This window comes from Rattus norvegicus, chromosome 3 (assembly GCF_021556685.1).
Source record: "Rattus norvegicus strain SHRSP/BbbUtx chromosome 3, alternate assembly SHRSP_T2T, whole genome shotgun sequence".
Taxonomy (NCBI): Eukaryota; Metazoa; Chordata; class Mammalia; order Rodentia; family Muridae; genus Rattus; species Rattus norvegicus.
The window spans coordinates 43356647-43372926 of NC_141536.1; the positions used below are offsets into that span (position 1 = coordinate 43356647).

General features: G+C 44.9%; 1 protein-coding gene across 4 annotated transcripts in view; it reads left to right on the forward strand.

The window, feature by feature from the left end:
- Positions 1-16280, forward strand: part of Tanc1 (tetratricopeptide repeat, ankyrin repeat and coiled-coil containing 1) — a 236546-nt gene that overhangs the window by 74299 nt on the left and 145967 nt on the right. For all 4 annotated transcript variants that reach the window (XM_087651651.1, NM_001002854.2, NM_001431670.1 and 1 more), the window contains 1 exon segment: positions 15443-15522. In XM_087651651.1, coding sequence (XP_087507777.1) covers positions 15462-15522 — 61 coding nt within the window. In that variant the 5' untranslated portion in view covers positions 15443-15461.

Below are 16280 nucleotides of genomic sequence, written 5' to 3' on the forward strand. Positions count from 1 at the left end.
ATCCCTCTACCAACTGAGCTACAGCCCTAGGCCCCAGATACAGAAGCCTGGTTAAGATTTTATGGGCCTCCTAAAAATAATGTTCGCTCTCTCTACACACAGAGAAGTTATTCTTTGATTCCCATTTCGTCGGGGGTGGATTTTGCCCTTGAATTGGATTCCACTGCCCAGTTATCTTGGGGCCACCACCCAGCATTTTTAGCATAGTCGGAGGCTCGCATCTTTTCTGGTAAGTTTGGCCGGTGCTGCAGCTGACACTGGGACCCAGACTTAGGTAATTCTGTTAATCTCTGAGAAGCATGGCGCTCCAGCAGCAGCTGCTGTTGTGCCTCAAGTCTCGCAAACAAAAGCCGTCTCACTTACCAGAGAACATGAGAAACTGGCGCTGCCCGGCGGGAGTCCCTCAAGTTTAGACTTTGAATCGTAGCTATCTTTTCTACGGGGATCTCCTGATTTAGGGCGTGAAGCTGGGGAACGGCCCAACTGTCTGTGAAGCAGGGGTGGGCAGGAGAGGCAAGCCTTGGGTAACACCCTTCCTGGGAAACCCAACGTAGTTAGCCGAAAGATGGCGGTGGCCAGGCTAAAGGCATTGTAGAACCAGTGAGACACGCAGTGTGGCGGTGCACGCCCTGTGCTCAGGAGGCAGAGGCAGGTGGATTGCTGCAAATTCAAGGTCAGTCCGGTCTACCCAGAGTTCAAGCTAGCCAGAGTTCTGTAGAGAGATCCCTGTCGCCCCCAAACAGTAAACACACAGAAAACAGTAAAGCCAGCAGTGCACTTGAAGAAGAACATTTGGCCCACAAATGAACTTGTGTTTCCAGCTTCCCGTGTTGTCTTGCTATGTAAATGGCAGCCTCCCTCCTGCAGTCCAGCTGGGTGAGCACGGTCCGATCAGTGGTTTGCCGCTGGTGGGCCTTTTGATACACTAGTGTGGGGGTACCACCCGATTGCCAGCAGAGGTGAAGATGAGAAGCAGCCCTGTGTGTGTGCCCTGGCAGATTAACTGTGTAATTACTGACTCACTGTTTGTTTAATTTTAAGTACCTGAGCTCCTAGCTCTTTTGGGTCTGTAAGATTGGAGTCCTTGGGTAAACTGGATCTAAGTGGCTGCAGCAATGGACATTATTTCTCTATCCCTTATTTTTGCTTCAGTCGTGAAAGCCAGCAACAAAACTCTTAAGATTTTAACGCAGACACGTTACAGACTTTGTATGATGCCGCCAGATGCGGAGTGTCACTTTTAATCATCACTGCTCTAAAAACTGCCAGATTTATCAGACTTTCTACTCAAATTATTTAAGTGTTAAGGATGTACTAGTGCTCCTGTTGCTTTTTAAATATTTTTTTTGGCAATTATGTTTCAATATAATTAGTTTTCTTTGCAGTGGTATTTCCTACTTAAACACTCAAGATCATTTATTCCAGTCGAGGATTTACTGAGACAGCCTGTGACACCAAAGTTAGAGATTCCCATTGTGGCTTCGTTCTCATCGGACTTTTGAGACTGGATTTGCAAAATAATTCATTAATGGATTTCTTGGCATTAAAAAACAAACAAACAAAAAACCCAAGACACCTTAGTATGTCTGACCTTTGTTTCTTGACGTGACTTAGCTTTCTTTGGCTTTACTCTTCTGGAGCTTGGGTAGTCCCTATTTGGGGTCAGTTGGGAAATATAGTCATGTGTCCTATCTGTCTGTGTGATCTCTCTGGCATTGGTGATGGTCCCCCTTAAAACTGATTTTTTTTAATGTTTTTATATTTATTATTTTTTTGCTTGTTTTCGAGACAGGGTTTCTTGGTGTAGCCCTGGCACTCATTCCGTAGACCAGGCTAGCCTCAGACTCATAGAGATTCACCTGCCTTTACCTTCTGAGTGCTGGGATTAAAGGTGTGTACCACCATTGCCTGGCAAAAGCCGCTTTAAAGAAATTACGTGCACGACTGTTTTGCCTGCATATATGTCTGTGTACCGTGAGTCCTTGGAGGCCAGAAGAGGGTGTTGGATCACCTGGGACTGGGGTTAGAGACAGTCGTGGTTGGTGGGAATTGAACCTGGATCCTCTTAAGTCAGTACTATTGAACCACTGAGCCATCCGCCCAGCCCAAGACTGCTTTCTATGACCAAATGTTTATGGACGTTCCAAGAGACTGCCCTATCCTTCTAGCCAAACTGCCATCACCCTTATGAGAGAGAACAGCTGGGCCTACTTAAGTCATAGTCACATGGGCCAGCTGTTGACTTTTCCTCCTAGATTCTAGGAAAGACTGGGAGAGGAGGGTCATTGGAAAGTCACCTGAGTATTCAGCCACCACTCCCAGCCAGTGTGATGTTCTGTCTGATTTTTTATGCCCTGGAGGAGGGACTAGAATATATGGGTTAGAGAAGACTCAGAGAAGGGTGTTCCATGAGGGAGGCTCAGTGGAACCCAGTATCCACACAGGATGAAGACTACTCGTGTGTCTGCTTTCTGGCCACCCGTCCCTTTCTGGTCAGCCCAGTATTCTCATTGGTTCCCCCAGGGTGAACTTGGGATGGATTTGTACTTGGTTTGTGGATGGAACCTTAGGAGGAAGCAGGAGATGCACACAACAACAGAGAAGGAATTTTAGCACCAGTGGCCAAGAATAGAATAGAAATGGACTCTGTATATGCAGCATGTGTGGTAAGTGTTGTTGGCTGCATATTAGTGTCACTTTGGGAGAGGTCAGAAAAAAAAAAATCTATCAGCCTAGATATGGTGGTGCATACCTTTAATGAGTTCAAGCTCTTCCTGATTTACATAGCAAACTCTAGGATAGTCAGGATTGCACAGAGAGACCCTGTTTCCAAAAAAAAAAAAAACAAAACAAAACAAAAAAAAAAACAAACCACTGGAAAAATCCAAAAGAAGAAAGAGATAAAAAGATCAAAATATTAAGTAGGCATTAAGAACGTTAGGCCCAGGACTGGAGAGGTGGTTCAGTGGTTAAGATGCCTGGCCGCTCTTCCAGAGGACCATGTTCGATCCCTGGCCACCAACATGGTAGCTCAAAGCATTTCTAACTCCAGTTCTGGGAGACACAACAACCTCTCGTGGTCTCCACGGGCCCTGGGCACACACATGCAGGCAAAACAGTCATGACTACAAAATACATCGATGAAAGAACAAAACGAAGCAGGAAACCGCCCTCCTAATAAAATTAGGGCATGTGGAGGTCATGCACTCGTTCGTAGTCATCGCCAACTTCTAATGAAGAGGAAGAGGGATTTTCGAAGTCTTTTATTCTGGGGCATTAAGTGAGAAGATTCCTCTGTCAGCTGCCCGTAATGAATAGCTACCTTTCATGGGGCATCTTTGAAGCTGTCTGACCCTTTTCACTTTGAGGCCAGACGAGTGCAATTTAAAAAAATTTAATTTCTTTAGATTCCTAATACCGGCCTTCATTCAGCTGGTGTTGATTGATGGAGTGCCTTTTTAACACTTTTTGAAGAATGTCTTCAAGGTTTCTTCTCTATTCATACTAAAAGCTTATCACCCAACGCCATGGCCTCCCTCTGAGGATGCTCCCTTTTTACCCTGATGGTTTGTCAACTACTGTGATCTACAGCGGGAGCGGGAGCAAGAAATAATTTTTCCTCAAACATTTCAGCAGCACCCACTGGTGAGAGTGACCTGAACTTAGCCTGCCAGGGGGTCAGGAAGCAACATTTTCCTCAGCTGGGCGAAAGGGACCATGACTCTCTTGTCTATGGGCCTCCTCTGCTTTATTCATGGAATTGACTGCTGCCTGTCAGCGTGGCAGCTGGCTCTCTGGAGATCCAACTCCCAACCCTCTTCAGTTTATCTCCCCATGTGGAGAAGACTTCTGTGGCCTGGGCCCCATCCTCTGCAAAGCTCTGTGAGGGGTGCTGAGACCTCATTCAAGACTATGGTTCCTGTTCAAGCCTCAGGTGCTTCTGGAGCTTTTGGTCTCGTGACCGCTGGGACCCCACGTTGATGTCGGCATTCCCCAAGACCAGTGTGGCTGGATCTCTAACTGCTATAGCTCCATCTTCTTTTAAAGTCGTCTTTAATTCAGGGCTTCTACCTGTGCTCTCTTTAACGTCCCATAATCCCACTTTCTTATCTGTTGAAGATTTTTTAAGGAAGCTCTCTTCAAGACATTTCTGGGGTCAAGTTCCGGCTCCACCTTCACCAGTCCTGTGGGTTTTAAGCATCATTTGGAATAGTTACAGATCCAACATTTAAAATCCCTTTAAAACAGCCAGGTTCCCTTCAACTTCCGTATCTGCTTGTTCTTACAGCATTTGTTTTTTGATCTCTGTGATTTTTTCCCTCTGTGGCTGCCTTGCCTTAGTTCTCCATTATCTCCCTTAGCTCTCCAATCTCTCCCTGTGCAGCTTTGATTGCACATGGAGGTGCTCTCACTTGGTGCTTAGCCCCTGTGCTGGGCTGAGCATCCAAGGCGGGAGTGTGCTCTCCCCCCCGCCCCCACCTTCTGCCTATGCCAGGTGACTAGAGCTCATCAGCTGTCCTTTGATCTCATGCTCATCTTCCCCTCCTCCACAGGGCCATCCTTGTACCTTTCTCACTTTCTTTCTTTATAGAGAAATAGAGGTGTTAAGCTTCCCGACATGCTTGTTAACATTGCTGCTTTTCTTCTCCATTGGAGTATACTCGACTTTTTTGCCCCTGAAGGTTGGCGCAGGGCAGATACTTGGGGATATATGTAACATATCCCTCAACAAACGAGAAGCTGGGAGATAGGAACTTAAGAGCACAGGTAGAACCCCTTAGGGTTTTAAAAAACACCACAGTAGCTAGTACAGGAGAATAACAGAGCATTCTGAGTCACAAGGTCCTTCAGAATTACAGTCCCCTAACTTCAGTGAGAACTGTCCATTTTTATGCGTAAGTCTGAAGATGAACTGCAGAGCTGTGGATTGGACTGTGGATTGACTATAGAGGCTGATCTACTGGAAGCAGACTAAGGAGGAGCACCCAGGAGGAGCACCCAGGAGGCCTTTATGTTCATTTCCTTCTTGGACTCTGTGTAGAATTCCTCTCTCCCAGCTCCAGCTGGGTAGGATCCCTGGAACATATATTTAACAGACGTTGAGACAAAGTAGGCCGTAGAGTGACTTTATGGCCAGCTCCTTCATAGGAAGGTGGGGATATATGATGCCAGACTTTATGGCTTGCTTTACGGAGGAGGGTCTCTAGTTTCTGTTATCCACCTTGGGAAAGGATCCTGGCATCTATGACTGACTTGGGGGAAGACTGGAGAGCAGGAGGAAGGAGGGGAGAGGCCAGACCTTTGCTGTGAGGCCTCTGTCATTGCTGTTTACTTCAGAGTACTCATCTTGCCCAACCTAGGCCCAGCCTCAGCTCACTGTTCCTTCTTTTGTTGAAAAAATCTGGTTATAACCCCCATTTCTGCAACGTGTTGATCTCAGAGATCCAGAGCCAGTCCCCCATTGCATTTTAAATGAGCATATTTAATTTACTAACTTCATAAAAAATGATAGTTTTTTCATTTTTTTACACGCTTTTTTTTTTTCTTTTTTTCTTTTTCTGGAGCTGGGGACCGAACCCAGGGCCTTGAGCTTGCTAGGCAAGTGCTCTACCATTGAGCTAAATCCACAACCCCTAGTTTTTCTTTCTTTCTTTCTTTCTTTCTTTCTTTCTTTCTTTCTTTCTTTTTTTTTTTTTGTTATTTATGTGTGTATGTGTATGAGCATGTGGCTACCTACTGAAATAAAAGAGGGTGTCTTGGGTCCTCTGGACCTGGAGTTATGGGCGGTTGTTAGATGTCTGACATGTGTGCTAGGGACCTAACCCAGGTCCTCTGTAAGAGTAGCAAGTACTCTTAACTACTGAGCTATCTCTCTAGCGTCACAAATGATACTCTTTAAAAAAAAAAAAAAACAAAAAAAACCCCAAGAGTTACATCATGCCCCTTCAGAAGTATTGTTGATGTTGAGATGAGAAAACATGTGCTGCTTCTTTAAGAGTTTGGCTCTCTTGCCTTCACTCTTCTCTGCTCTGGTGCCCTCTTCCCTGTTCCTTCTCGCCCCATCCCCTCCCCCTTCCCTCCACATGCTCATGGCCAGCCTTTGTTCCTCCCCTCTTCTACTCTTCTTCTCTCATTAAACCTCTCCATGTGGGGAAGGAGAGAGAGAGAGAGAGAGAGAGAGAGAGAGAGAGAGAGAGAAGGGTCTGATAATGCAGGCTGTGTTAGCCTGTGGGGCAAGGCAGGCCTGGGAAGACGGAGATTCTAGGGTGGAGTTTGCATTGGCTTGCTCTCTCTAATAGACCTTGATGTCCCTGGAAAAGTGATAAGGCTGCTGCTGTTCTGGGTAGGAGCATCCTGCCACCTTCGTGAAGGTGAGATTTGCTTAGGGAGGACATCTTGGGAACAAGCCAGAGTTTTCTGCAGGACAGGAGCTCCACCCTTGTACTGGCCTCGCAGGAATGCAACCCTTGGTTATTTCTAGAGCTGAACGTCTCTTGGTTTGAGGAAGAATGCATTGATTTCAGACTTTGGCTCCTCTGTCATTGCCCTGATCCGTCTTGTGCGCATATTTGAAATACCAAAGCAAAGTCTTCTTGCACCCAGTACTTGTCAGGCTGCCGGACAGGCAGATCTGTTTTTCATGTGTGAACCCGAGAACTCTGGCCATAAATTTGGGAGTTAGTACCTGGTCCCGGAAGAATGTTTAAATAAGTCAAACCTGGGGAGAGACTTGCCAATCACTGTACCGTTGGTTCTCTAATAGCTTTAATTATTTGCTTGAAAACATTTGCCTAGTGTAAAAGAACCCTGAGTGCTGTGGGGAATTTGCGTGGTCGGGTATTTCTCTTTCTATCAACAAAAATATATCAGCGGAAATGGGATGTGCAGCCATTGCCGGAGAAGGCATTGTTGAAAGCTGGACTGAGCAGACTCCTTCGCAGCTAATAGGAAAAAGCTATTGTGCACCGAAGGAAGTGGAATAGCCATCCTTACCTCCAAAAGTGAAGTTGTCTTTGGACAAGTAGCTGTCAGGATGAGATACAAAGTCTCTCTAAACAAAGTGAACGTAGCCATTTTCCAGCAACTTGAAATCCTAATACTGAGGAGGATTGGATATTTAATAGTGTTGCAGGTGATTTCACCGAGTGCATGTGTGCAGGTGCAAGCACACAGGTTGATGCTAAAGAAGAACCTTGAGTGTCCTGATCTATGACTTTCTGTCCTGTTCCTTTGAGAACAGGGCTCGGCAGGCAGCCAGCCAGTTCCAGTGACCCTTCCGTTTCTGCCTCTTGAAGTGTTGTGGTTGAAGAAGTGTAGGGTCACACCAGCTCCTTTATGTAGGAATGGGGGATTTGAACTCACGTCCTTCCTCATGTTTATGTATCAAGTGCTCTTAGCCACTGAAACATCTCCCCTTCTCTAGTTTTGTTAAACATTTGAGTTTAAATTCATGCCTTGAAACTTTAAAAAATTCATATTACGAGTATACGTTTGCTTAGCTTTTAATGTCGTAAATTTTAAATCTTTTTCTAAAAAGGTGAATCAGATTTATAGTCAAGTAAGTAATACTAAAATTGGAGATTCAGTTTGTAGAATAAAGGTGAAGGCCTTTGTGTTATAGAGAATACGGCCTACTTTGCATATTTTCCAACTGTGTATGTTGAGGGGGAAAAAAAAAACAAGCCACTTCTTTATTGTCCCAAATCCTTTCTGGTTGCCTTAATGCTTTTTGTGTGAAGTCTCTGGATCCTAGAGAAGTTCTCTTACTTGTTCATAGCTATATTATAAGGATTGGTGGTTCCCTTGTTTGGGTGGAGGAGGCAATTCTGGTATTTTAAGTATCCATTCCTCAAGAGTTGAGCTTCCCCAACCTCCTGATTCTTCTCAGTTGATGTAGGTGGTGTTCTTGCCTTCAGAACACTTCTCATGGATTCCCAGACCACTAGCAGACCTCTTCCTGTGGTCTCTCTTCTGCTTTGTCGTCTCCTGTTTGCATTATTCTGTATTTATTATCTTGTAGGTTGCTGCTGGCCTACTGCTACCTCTCCTTTCTTTTGATAAACACTGAGTATGGCTAACACATAGATAGATAAGCCCATACAGCCTCCCCAATACAAGTCAGAACTGAACGAGCTTCAAAAACTTGAGTTACTAACATGAAGGCTGTTTCTGAGGTCTCACCTCTCTGAAGTAAAATGGCTCCTAATACTTACATGTACTGTGATCTGCTGTATTTCATTTGTAGATAGTATTCATCTTGTTTCATTTATTTTTTTATTTATGGTTTTACATTTTTATCTGTTATATGAATGAATGTATGTATGTCTTACCTTCAGATATTTATGTGCACCTCTTGCATACCTGTTGTTCACAAGTCCAGAAGAGGGTATTAGATCCCCTAGAACTGGGATTCCAGCTAGCCAAGCCCAGGCCTTCTGCAAGAGCGACAAGTGCCCGCAACCACTGAGCCATCTCTTCAGCTGCACTTGATTTTGACCATAGACAGGAAGCTTCTTCAGAGAGTTTTGCTTTGAGTGGATTAGGTGGGTTGGAAGGAGATGCTCTTTGATCTTGTACAGCATGAGAGTTTAGGAGTTGGGAATAACTGGCCTGACATTCTCAGGTTAATTCAGGTGTAGACATGAGGGATATTAGGAAATGTACCATATTCTTTGCAAGTATCTCATCGCCTGACATCCAGGATTTCAGTGAGTTTTGATGCATTCCTTGCAAGCGAGAGTATGGCGGAATGTTCTCTGTCCATTTTAAACTGCTATAAATGTTGGTTAATTGCTTGATTTGGGGGGGGGGGGATAGCTCATGTGTTCATCTGAGCCTGGTTAAATCTGTCAACAAATACTGAGAACAGCGGAGCCTGTGTTCTGGCTTCTGATTGTATCTGTTAAAGAATAAACACTGTCCCTGCCCTCTGCCAGGAGGTTGTCTCATTGCTGCATAAACAGCATGCATGCCCCTATAGAAGCAAGCCCTTTATAGCTAATATTAGTCCATGATGTGTAGTGATTGACAACTGTGATAGATTTTTTACCTTCTTCTGAAAATTTCTCTTTGATTTCCTAGGGTGTTCTGTTCTATGTCAAGGTGGTCATGTACCACGTACTGCAAAATTCCTGCAGTATGACACAAAGGACTGTGTCTGTCCCCAAAGACTTGATGTGCTAATGGAGAAATACCAAAAGGGAGCTCTTTGCTGATTAGTTTAACTTGGAGAGGCTTTTGGTACGTTTTGTTAGTTTCTTTTTATGTGTGCACTTACTTGCATGCATAGATGATGTGCATGCGTGTGTGTGACTGTGTATCTATGCTGTTAGTTCACCTTCTGCATTACTACAGACAACAGACTAGTTGGCCATGACCTTCCAGAGAGTCTCCTTTCTCCGACTCCCATCATACTACAGTGTGTTAGTTAGGGTTTTATTGCTGTGAAGAGACACCATGACCAAGGCAACTGTTACAAGGGCAAATATTTAATTGGGGTTACCTTACAGTTTCTGAGGTTCAGTCCATTATTATTATGTTAGGAAGCATGGCAGCATCCAGGAAGGCTAGAGGAGCCGAGAGTTCTACATCCTGCTCCTGAAGGCAAACAGGCAAAGACTGTTTTCCAGGTGGCTAGAAGGGTCTCAGTGGCCACATACCCACAGTGACACACTTTCTCCAACAAGGCCATGCCTACAACTCCTAATAGTGCCATTCCCTGGGGCAAACATATTCAAACTCTCTGGACCCCATAGGCTTGTTCAAATACATGAGCCTGTGGGGGCCATACCTAAACATAGCATAATACAAAATACATTTAGTCCAACTTCAAACATCTCCATAGTTTATAGTAGTCTCAACAATGTTAAAAGTCCAAAGTTCAAAGTCTCTTCTGAGATTCATTCAATCACTTAACTGTAATCCCCTATAAAGCCAAAATCAAAAAGCAGAACCCATACCTCAAACATTACAGGATATACATTACCATTCCAAAACATCATAGTGAGAAAATACCGGGCCAAACAAGACCCAAATCCAGCTGGGCAATCTTCAAACTCTGAGTCTCCATATCCGATGTCAAAGCGTTCTTCAGATCTCCAGCTCCTTTCCTCCTTGTATTGTGTATCTCTCTCTCTCTCTCTCTCTCTCTCTCTCTCTCTCTCTATATATATATATATATATATATATATATATATATATATATAAATATAAAATACATACACACACACACACACACACACACACACACACACACATGCTACTCGTCTGGCTCTCCTGGATTTCTGTGGTTTCTGATGACTCGAGCTCATCGACTCTTTCTGCTTATATAGCAAGTGCATTACCTACTGTGCCATCCCACCAGCCCCCCAGGATGTTTAAAAGATGAATCTGTAGTGTCTGGGAAACTCAGACGTCCAGGGACTATAACTCAGGTGCCTAAAGACTTCCCAGTTCCTTTCTTGGACCTTGAAACATGGTGTCTTAAAATCTAGATACCTCGCCAAATGACAGCAGTAGGAGCACGAAGGGACAATGAGCAGCTAGCTGTCTTGCAAGACATTCCTGCATGGCTGTAAAGGAGTTTTCTACCTGTCTTACCTTACAGTAGGCCACTAAGACCCCCATTCTAGAGATCTTGGCCCATAGGGGACCAGGAAGACTCCACAAATAGAACTTACTGTGGTCCTCAGGGTTTGCTGTTATTGGTCAATACCAAGCTTAAGCATTAAAAACTCCATTTTCCTGCCTTCATTTGGGAATATGTTCAGGTCGAATAAGACCTTTTCTCCTGTCAATCTGTTACTGAAGTATCAGTCATGACACCTTGTAGGAGGCAAAAAAAAAAAAAAAAAAAAAAAAAAAAAAAAAAAAAAAAAAAAAAAAAAAAGAAAGAAAAGAAAAGAAACAAAAGGAAAGAAAGAAAGAGATCATACTCTTGCCCTACATTCTCTTTCTCAAAATTATTTATTCACCTAGTGTCTGTCTTCCTTCCTTCCTTCCTTCCTTCCTTCCTTCCTTCCTTCTCTGTGGTGCTAGGGATAGAATCCAGAGTCTTAAGCATATTGGGCCGGTATTCTACCACTGTGCTACGCCCCAGATCAAAAGCATCTAACTTAAAGTTGTACTGTGAAATCTCTCTCTGTCTCTGCTTTCAGGGTCTTACTATACAGTCTAGATAGGTCTCAAACTTACGGTTCTCTTGCTTCAGGCTCCCAGCTCGATAACCTTATAGCTGTGAGCTGTCAAGCACGGCTTTGAAATATGTCACCCTCTCCTCTTCATTTGAGACAAGGTGTCACTCATTGGCCTAGGATGGTCTCAGACTCATGGTGATTCTTCTACCTCAGTCTTGCAAGTGCTGAGGTTAACAGGTGTGCACCTCAAAAAGGGCCCCTTCCCCTGTAGGGTTTCTCTATGTAGCCCTGGCTGTCCTGGAAATCACTCTGTAGACCAGGCTTGCCTCAGACTTTCTTGGACTTTCTTGGATCCACCTGCCTTTGCCTCCCGAGTGCTGATATTAAAGGAGTCTAACTGGTAAATTTGTTCCACGTTCTGCCATGGGAGCTCCAGTTTTACCAGGCAGAAATTGAGGGCTGCTATTTGGCCAGCTGCACCCGTTCCTTTGGTGTCTAGGATGATATTTGCAGTTAAAATGGACTTGGCTTATATATTACTTGTTCATAAGTCCTGGCAGCGTGTGGGGCTGTGCCAGAATAACCTGAAAGCTTCTGGCGCTTTCTTTTCAGTGTGCTGGGCTTTCTTCAGTTGAGTCTGATTTCTGTGTCTGGAGGTGGGGGATCTATGTCATCTGTATTTGGTTCTTGTTCATGACGAGTCAGTGGTCACAGTGTCTGAGGGAGGTGACAATGGATGCTCACTGGGAAGGAACTGTGTGGCTAAGAGAGGGTGCATTCTCAGAGCACCTGCCTCCTGGCGCCTTTGCCATCAAAGAGTCTCCTGACTTTAACCTTGATCTTGATCTTGTACTTAGAGTCAAGAAACTCACTGCTCTGCAGAATGGATGGGACTTGGCAAAGTGGCATCCATTAAAACAAAGCTCACGTACGAGAGCTTTTGTTTAAACCCAGAATAACCACTTACTAACTTACTCCCAGAATCATGCCTGCCAGCATGTCAGACCATTGTGTGACTGGATCAGTGCCTTTTGCTCGATGATGGTGGGCAAAGAAAGGAGCCAGGTTAGAAGGTGCTCCCTGATGACAGTGGAATGACTGGGAGGGGGAGGGGCTTCTGTCGTGTTGCCATTTACTAGTACTCGGTTCTTGAGGCAATGGTGTCCATTTTCAGAGCTGCATGTAGGTGTGTATATGAAGACCCAGGTGCAGTCAAGTGTGCCAGCTGACCTTCTGAGGAATGCCGTGTTAGCTTGGTTTGTTGTTAGGGCTTTTCCCCCCCTTCTCTTTGGCCATGCCTCATGGATTTTAGACCACAAATGATTTTGCATGATTTAGTTGGATTTTTGTTGGTTTCAGAATTTACCTTGCTGGGAAGTCTTTCGTTCATTCGTGTGTGTGTGTGTGTGTGTGTGTGTGTGTGTGTGTGTGTGTGCGCGCACACACACACACATACATACTGTGGTAGTGGCAGGATACTTATTTTGTTCTCCGGCATCATCCATTTCTCCATGCCGTTGTCTCAACAGCTTTTATCATTGCTTTGAACTTTCCCCCAGGTCAGCTGTCACGAGAGAGTGGGAACCTAGGAGAAAAGCTTACAGTAGATATTTGATAGCTTCTTAATACCCAACACGGCTGACATAGAAGATGTGACTATCCTAAGGAACAGCTGAGCTCCCGACACAGGTCAGCAGGATGTCTGGGACGAGGTGCCAGGAATCAGTGTCACCTAGACCTTGCTCTGTAGCATGGTAGTTCTGCTGCAAATTAAGAATGACCTGGTGGCCTAGTAAGGGCAGCTTTGTGGACATGATGAGGCCTGAGATGGCCAGAGGATCAAGCACAGGCCTCTCCGAGAATCACCACAGCATGCGTGAGGGGCCTAGGACAAGCTTATGGCTGGTGTCATTTGTTTTGTTTTGTTTCGTTTTTTTCCAATACAGGGTTTCTCTGTGTAACCTTGTCTGTCCTGGAATTCACTGTGTAGGCCACAGATCGGGTTGTTGATCCTTCTACTTGCTAGAAAAACCAGCTCCACCATTTGGGCCAAACTTGAAGCAAGCATTTATTAAGTATCAAATACTGACCAAGAATTGGACTTTGGTCAGGCCCATTCCTGAAAATTTACCCTGTGAGAATGGCCTGAGAAGCCACGTGCTGTAGGAACTTCTGAGCACAAATCTACAGGCCACCATTTTTTCCCCCATGAGACTATTTCCTAAGAACTACAATTCCCAGCATTCCAGGCAGTTAACCTAATTCCTGGTCGGGTTGGGTTTACAGGTTGATTTTGGGCATTACACCTGTGTGCTGGACCAAAGGCATAAGCCATCGTGCACATTTTCTCTCTTAAAGTATGTGATCTTCACTGAATAACAGCTCTCCACAGTGGATTTGAAGAAGAGGATTTGTGTGCCTATTAGGCACCTGTTTGTTTTATTTTTGCTTTTCCCTTCTTTAAATTAAAACAAACAGAAGCTGGTGATCCTCCTGCCTCCGGTTCCTGACTACTATGATTACATCTGTGTGCCACCATGTATAGTCTTTGTGGCCTTTTAAAAATACCATATCACTTTACATTTTTTAAAAAGCATGGCTGTCAGGACAAACTTGTGGTTCCACTGGGCCCCATCTGTTAAGATTCTATGCAGATTCGAGAGGCATTTCAAAGGCAGGATCCGGCCTGAGCCACGCCCCTTTTGTGTGTAAAGGCTTGTTTATAAAAAGAGATTTAACTCTAATAATCACTATGGCTTTCTAGATGTTAGCTTCCTAATGTCCTTCAGTTTTGTCTGTTTACCCAAAGCTTTCACTGATCTGAGAGGAAAGGCTTGTAAGCCAGCTGAGGGGGACGCTGAGCCCGCTAAGGGAGGCGGAGCTTGCTGAGGGAGGCGGGGCCCGCTGAGGGAGGCGGGGCCCGCTGAGGGAGGCGGAGCTGCTGCAATTGCACATTCAGACTCAGGCCCTGCTGTTAATTAGATAAGTGACCCGTGGGTGGAGTCAAGCCTCTGTTTCTTCGTTGGTAAAACAAAGGCTTGGAAAAATAAATACGGCCTTGGACCACATGATAAGAAAGGTCACTCTGTTTGCTTATGTTGTGGCTCTGTGAATGGCAGCACACTGAGACTCCTTATCCTTCTCTAAGGGCCCCACAAAACCGCTTCACTCTGATTGCTGAGATATAGCTTGCCACACTGAGGCCACCTGAGCTTTCAAGTTAGGGAGGCAGGTTTGGATTTCTCTCCTGATGGAAGTTTCTCACACCAGCTCCTCTTGTCCCTCCCCTTCCCCCACCCTTGTTGGTTTTGGAGCTGCTTGCCTGCCTTCTGCCTTCTCCCTGGCGCATCAGCGACACGAGGAAACAATAGCCCCATTGTCTCTGGTAGAGATGGTTTCCAGTTTCCTCTTAATCCTGGGCCATTGTGTTGTTTTAACAAACTCGGTGTCACCCCCATGCAAAATGCAGTTGGTTCTTTTTTTTTTTTTTTAAGAACTCAGCAGCAATCCACAGCCACATCTCCTTCCCAAAGTCATAACTATATATAGTAAAAATGCACGGGAGTATGCACTGTTTAATTGGGCCACCTGGCATCAGGGTTAAAATGTGCTCCATCTGTATTTAGTTTGCAAATGCTTGCGAGGTACGTTCCAAACCAGTAACCTTCCAAAATGGTTTTCGTGGTTTATAATTAGTGGCACCTGTAAAACATTTCTTCTAATCACGTGGCTTCATGTTTTCTTTGTGTGTGTGTGTGTGTGTGTGTGTGTGTGTGTGTGTGTGTGAGAGAGAGAGAGAGAGAGAGAGAGAGAGAGAGAGAGAGAGAGAGAGAGAGAGAATGGCAAAGTAGATCACCAGGCCAGATGTCTTACCACTACTAGTGCTGGGCCCAGGTTTAGCCTCCTAACCCTAATTAGACCGAGGAATGTTGGGAATGCACTGCATGTGGCTGTTGTAACTTTTACAACAAGACAGTGAACTTCTGATGTCTTCACTGAGAGTTATAAAGCATTCCTTGTGTCTCTACTACTGTTTCCCACCACATGTTTATTCATAGGAAAGTAATACAAATCTTTTTTGGTTCTTTTTTTTTTTTTTTTTTCCGGAGCTGGGGACCGAACCCAGGGCCTTGCGCTTCCTAGGTAAGCGCTCTACCACTGAGCTAAATCCCCAGCCCCAGTAATACAAATCTTAAGGTACCTCAGTAACCTAGGGGATCTTTTCTGAGCGTGGATTGCACGTGGAGTCAACATGCAAAGGCGCTCCCCGTTTTGACTGCCTTTAACCCCTTTCTTTTTCTCTCTAGAGACAAAAGAGTGTTGAAAATGTTGAAGGCTGTGCTGAAGAAGAGCCGAGAGGGAGTAAAGGGAAGCAAGAAGGAAGCAGGTATGTGCACTGAGTTGAGCTATTATGGTGGGCAGTGCTGGGTGTGAGATCCCACCACCTCAGGCTATGTTGGTGCAGAGAGGCTCAACACAAACATCGTCCAGGAAGCTGTGAAGAATCTGTTTTTCTCAGTGATTTTGTGTGTGTGTGTGTGTGTGTGTGTGTGTGTGTGTGTGTGTGTGTGTGGTGTTCTTGCTGTTTTATTTGTAATATTTACTTTTATTTAATGTTCAATGGTGTTTTGCCTGCATTGTTTGTCTGCATGAGGGTATAGGATATTCTGGGACTGGAGTTACAGACAGTTGTGAGCAACCATGTGGGTGTTGGGAATTGAACCTGGGTCCTCTGGAGGAGCATCCTGTATCTAAACTGCTGAGGCATCTCTCCAGCCAACCCCCTCCCCTCTAATTTTTTAAGAAAATTATTCAGTTTTTAAAAGCGAGAAACGGCGTCGGAAGTTAATTTTGAGTTTTGCACCGAGGATGAGTGGTTCTTAATTTTAATAACTCCTCTTGATCCAGAAGTAAGGTTAAAGACATTGAAGGATAGCAGTTGTGATAGGAATTTGATTTCTAGAAAGCCCTTTCCCTTGTCCCACATGGAGTTGAGCTTTATGCTTGGCCAACTGTTGCCTGGCGGGTTCTTGTGTTTTAGAGCATCAGATTTTATTCCTAACAGGTGTGTAGCCCCACTTGATGCCAGATGCTACCCAGTGTGAGGAGAGCGGCTCAGTTTGGCTTGGCTTTGTGCCGCCTGCA